A 5000-nucleotide genomic window follows, 5' to 3' on the forward strand; every position below is an offset into this window, starting at 1 on the left:
CCGACATTTGGAAATGAATGTTTCGGTTTTAAGTTAATCATGTCTCTTCCTCTCGGCCAGTAATGACAACGAAAAACAGAAATATAATAAATTCTATAAATTGTATGCCAATTATATATATATATATATATATATATATATATATATATATATATATATATTTCTAAATATTTTCAGAAGAAATAATCATCAGCATACCATTTCATAAGTTGCAATATTATCTGTAAACTGTAGACAAACACACTCATACTGCACATTTAGTGTATGTTTGTAACAGTAGCATTTTACTTACGCAATCGCGCGCGATTACCGTTTTCTTTTTTGTACCACGTGTTGGATCTCCCCAGGCGTTCGTGTACATGCTGATTAACTCAGGAACAGGTACAGGCGCCTGCGCAAGCGCGTACACGCACGCGGGCGCGAGCATAGCAGTATGCCCTTATTCATCTGTTTTTACTTAAATTTTTTCTTTTATATGACTATAGAATTTTTTTAAATCAGAATTAATTCTACTTTGCCTGCAGAAAACAAGCAGACTACTAGAACTACAGTCTCCTGAGCAAGTCATTGCCTATTTCAATTAAAACTTTTGAATCGGTCTATTACGTCCTAATTTCAGATTTGCTACACAATACATTGCCTGCGGTGTCCGCTAATTTCCTAATTAGCGAGTAACTAAATATACATATCAATGATGAGCTAACACGAACCCATTTTGCGATTTTTCAAATAGGGATGACACCAGAATCAATTTCATGTTTCTTTCAATACAGGTAATTTGCTTCATCGGTAAAGGTGTAAGAAACCTCTTCTGAACAAGCAAAGAAATTGTTCGAACAAGTTTCTGTAGGAACACAACAATAACAGACGCGCAAAGCGGAGTCGTTTGTATCATACAAAATATCTTCCCTTTCAATTTAAGACTCAGGAACCTTGCATCAAAACTGAACTAGACCAGAACTCTGTGATTGGGAAAGAAAAATAGATAAATAGACATTGAATAAAGTGAGGAAAAAAAATGCAAGTAAATAATATTTTTGAGTATCATATTTTCTTCTGTACCATAAAAACACATACTGACTTCAGGATTTTATTGTATATACAATTCTAGGCCCTTATACAGTGCACATCATAAATGACCCACCACTCTACACCTAGGAGAATGTGTAGTACCCATGTCACCATCTTTGCAATACGTGTTCTTACTGAGGACCCCTGCACTGCCACTCTCCATCACGCAAGGCCTCAGGATAGTCCTGGGGATGAATTACTTCATCGGTATGTTGACTTTCGGTAAATATCTACGCTACAACGATATGTGACTTAAGTGGAAACTGTATCTACTGGCTCCACCGCCCATGATCAAAAGACTGGAAATTTAATGCTATGAGCCAATTGTATTAATTGTTCTGACAATACAAACAGAATATGTTCAAGTCAATATGACCAGAGCAGTACATAAGCCCTCAATGATGAAATGGTATATATTCATGAATATAATGTTGGCTTCCACTATCAACAACTTGCTTATGATCCATCTCCAAGACTACTGTTGTGTGCTGAATTTAAACAACACACATGGAAAGAATTTTATTGCAAAACAATACCTGTGTGTTTGGTTTTGTCATAATACAAATTATATGTTTAATCCCGCTGGACAACAAACACCCAGGAGAGTATTGCAATAAGCTAGCCTGAGGTATGACAGGGGCCTGGGTATACTACACCTCCACCTTGAACCTCAGCACTTACATAGGTTTATACCCTAACAAAATAATTACTTTTTATTTCAATATAAAATATTCCTGATTATAAACCAGGTATTAAACTTAAGCTTCAAGACTGATCACTAATTACAAAGGGTAACATATGATATCATGCTGAGATCAAGACACAACAAAGTGTTACATTTTTCAAACTTTCGCACTACATGCCCAGGAAAATAGAAGTAGTTTTCTTAGTGTTTTTCTGAAAGATGTATGATAAAATACCAGCTGTATTATAATCAACCACTGGCTGCTTCTTACACCAACTCACTCACAGGATTGTTAAGGATACACACAACTGTTGCAAGTAAAGATACTAAACAAACATGTGGTTCCTCAATTAGGAGTGTGCCACAGAATCTGCTTTCATGCCCAGCTTTGTAACCAAAGTTCACACATCTCTCACCATCAGTTTATGCAAACTTTGAAGGGATTCAATCTTCATTGACATGTTTCCAATTTAAATTGTGGTTCTTAGGAACATGAAAAACATCTATAACTCTTGCAGCAATGTACTAACCAGTCATTTATTTAGTATCTTTATCTGTCACATATATACCAGTCCTATAACAGCACACTCTAAGTACACATGAGTAAAGTTGTGCAACCTTGGAGGTCTGCACAACTCTGTTCTGGTAAAAGGAAACCTATCATTTAAGCAAACACATACTGGCATACACTCTGTCTACATTATGGATAAGGGTGTGGAAAAATAATGGGGAAAAAGTAGAGAAATTCCTGGCATACTGCTCAGAATTACCTTCTAGAATTAAGCAGCTAAACAGATATAGTCCCCTTGAAACCATTCTATGTGCCATGTCTAGTTCCTGCCTCAAATAGTGTTGACATGCTCTGACTTTGAGTGTGTTGATCAGAGCTCATTTAAGAGGGAAAAAAAGAAAAGAAAAGAAGAAAAAAAAAATGAGGGTGGGGGGTAGCATATACTACAAGGTACTAACATTTCCCAGGTATAAGAGCTCTTTCCAAAATTGGAATGCAATTAATTGTCAACATCCATTTGTAGCAGCTGACATCCCTCCTAGATTGAGCAGCATGCACAATCCAATGAGAAAGGTTCAAAGGGGTTCCTGAAAATGCTCCTCCATCTTATGTATGCAATCCTTGCATATCATGAAAATTAATACAAACAAAAGCCACTTTTCTTTGGGCCTTAGTGAATTGTGAAGGTATAATTTCTGATTGAATGCATTCATGTTATTTCTGTAATGCTAGCATTTATGCACTTATTTGAACTCAAAATATGTGTAAAAACAAGACCTAGAAACACATATATGGCACATTGAGCAACAGTAATATCGCTACTTCTATATAGGAAGATTCCATTACAAAACACTGGAGGGGATTTATAGGGTATGTGTTGCAGGGAACAATGGGAAAGCAACAAACTCAGATACTGTATTCTGCCACACTACCTATTAATGCAAAAATAAAGGCACTATCTAAATCCATTTTCACTAAGCTGCACAAATATTTTAATAGTTCTACACTTTGCGGGGACCTAATTTCTGCTACATTGGGAGATGAAAGCCATTGATGTTATTGTGTATCTCCGGAGTGTGTGGAGTGACACTGTATTTATTTTGGTTTAAATCACAGTTGTCTGTAGTGTTCCAATTCCGTATAAAATCTTAACAAAATCATGACAACAAATATCCTTAGAGGTTCACAAATACATTATAAAATGTAACTCAACTCCACATGCAAAAAAGAAAGAAAAAAATATAAAAAAGAAGTCAAACATACAACAGATATTCCAAACAAAACACAAATATTTATGAGAAACAACTACAAATACTGCATATTGATTTTGTCCATGTTTACGTAATATATAAAAATTCTTAACAGCTTAATCTAATTACGAACTGTATTTGACCATAACACTGCAAAATGACCTACACCAATTGGAAATAGGCATGGAATAACTGTTTCCCTGCACTCAACACTTATGTACAAAGCCCTCACATGTCACATACAGTTCCTATGTACATTAGTGGTACTACTGTACACATGAACATAGAACTGTCTTGTAGATAGAGAACCGTCATTCTTGTGCTTCACTGATATCTTTTGTGCCAATTTCTAACATTATGTGTATTAAAATCAAAAACAAGCATATTTATCCATAATGGGGTTTCTATGCAATGTATATCAACAATACTGACCTACAAAATAATTTCCATCTTGTGCAGGAAGTCATTTGTCAACTAGTTGGTGTTACCATACCGTAAGGAGTGATGTGATACACACCAACAACGTTACGTAATATGGAAAAATGAGGATAACTGTGAAAGATGGATAAGGTTCACGTAATCAGCCACAATGTCTGTCTCCACTTTCCTGGCTGATTGCAGTCCATATTTTCTTTTCTTTTTTTCAAATATTTTGTAGGATTAGGTATGGGCACACTATTCATCCATTATAGCATTGTACATTTGTCCACAAGATCAAAAAGTCTACAAACTAACACTTGCAGACATATAAATGGTCTTGTTAAGGCTATAGATTGATGAGAACCAATCACAGCACAAGGTGGGCTTCCTTTATGACAACAGTTCAATGTTGGTAGGCCAGAGGTTCCCAAATGGCCACGCACACACACACACACGCACACTGCTTATCTAAATACTGGTTAAGGATCAAGAAGGCTGGTGGGTTAATGATGCTGATTTATAAACAAACTTTTTTCACGTACAAGTCGTTCACATTTTAAAGTTTTTTGTATTTTTTTGAGGTGGGGAAGGGTGAAGTAGGAAGAAGAGCAATGGTTAGACTTCTGCCATGAGTGATTGTGATTCAATGGGAGCAGCAGAATCGTAGAGTGTGTCTGTATCTTGAGTTGGCTCCCCTTGTAACTGGCATTGATTATTTAAAGTCCCAGCTCCACAGTCACAGAAAAACCTGCAACAAATAATAAATGTAAGAATAACAGACCTTATTATGTAACTGATAAGCACACTTTTACAACCCTGTCAAAACTGACTTTATCTTCTTTCCCTTACATAATGCCATAATCATAAGAATTCCAAGAACAGTAAAGAGTAGTTGTATTTTAAGTACCAGTGAGAAGTACAATAATATAAAGATAATATTCTGGATACAAAATGCAATGATTTTCTGAGAACATTAATAAAGATACTCACCTATCATGACGTATAAACTCGACCACATGTCCATTATGACAAGTTTTTATGCAGTTGACACATATGGCATTTC

General features: G+C 35.7%; 1 protein-coding gene across 1 annotated transcript in view; it reads right to left on the reverse strand.

The window, feature by feature from the left end:
• Window positions 1-1077: 1077 nt before the first annotated feature.
• Window positions 1078-5000, reverse strand: part of LOC119574582 (F-box only protein 11-like) — an 18480-nt gene continuing 14557 nt past the window's right edge. The window contains exons 13-14 of the mRNA XM_037921876.1: window positions 4928-5000; window positions 1078-4685 (exon numbers count right to left, since the gene is read on the reverse strand). The exon at window positions 4928-5000 is cut by the window's right edge and continues 135 nt beyond it. Of these exons, the coding sequence (XP_037777804.1) occupies window positions 4553-4685; window positions 4928-5000 (206 nt within the window). The 3' untranslated portion in view covers window positions 1078-4552. The remainder of the gene's footprint in view (window positions 4686-4927) is intronic.

The sequence above is a fragment of the Penaeus monodon genome, chromosome 6 (genome assembly GCF_015228065.2).
Source record: "Penaeus monodon isolate SGIC_2016 chromosome 6, NSTDA_Pmon_1, whole genome shotgun sequence".
Lineage (NCBI taxonomy): Eukaryota > Metazoa > Arthropoda > Malacostraca > Decapoda > Penaeidae > Penaeus > Penaeus monodon.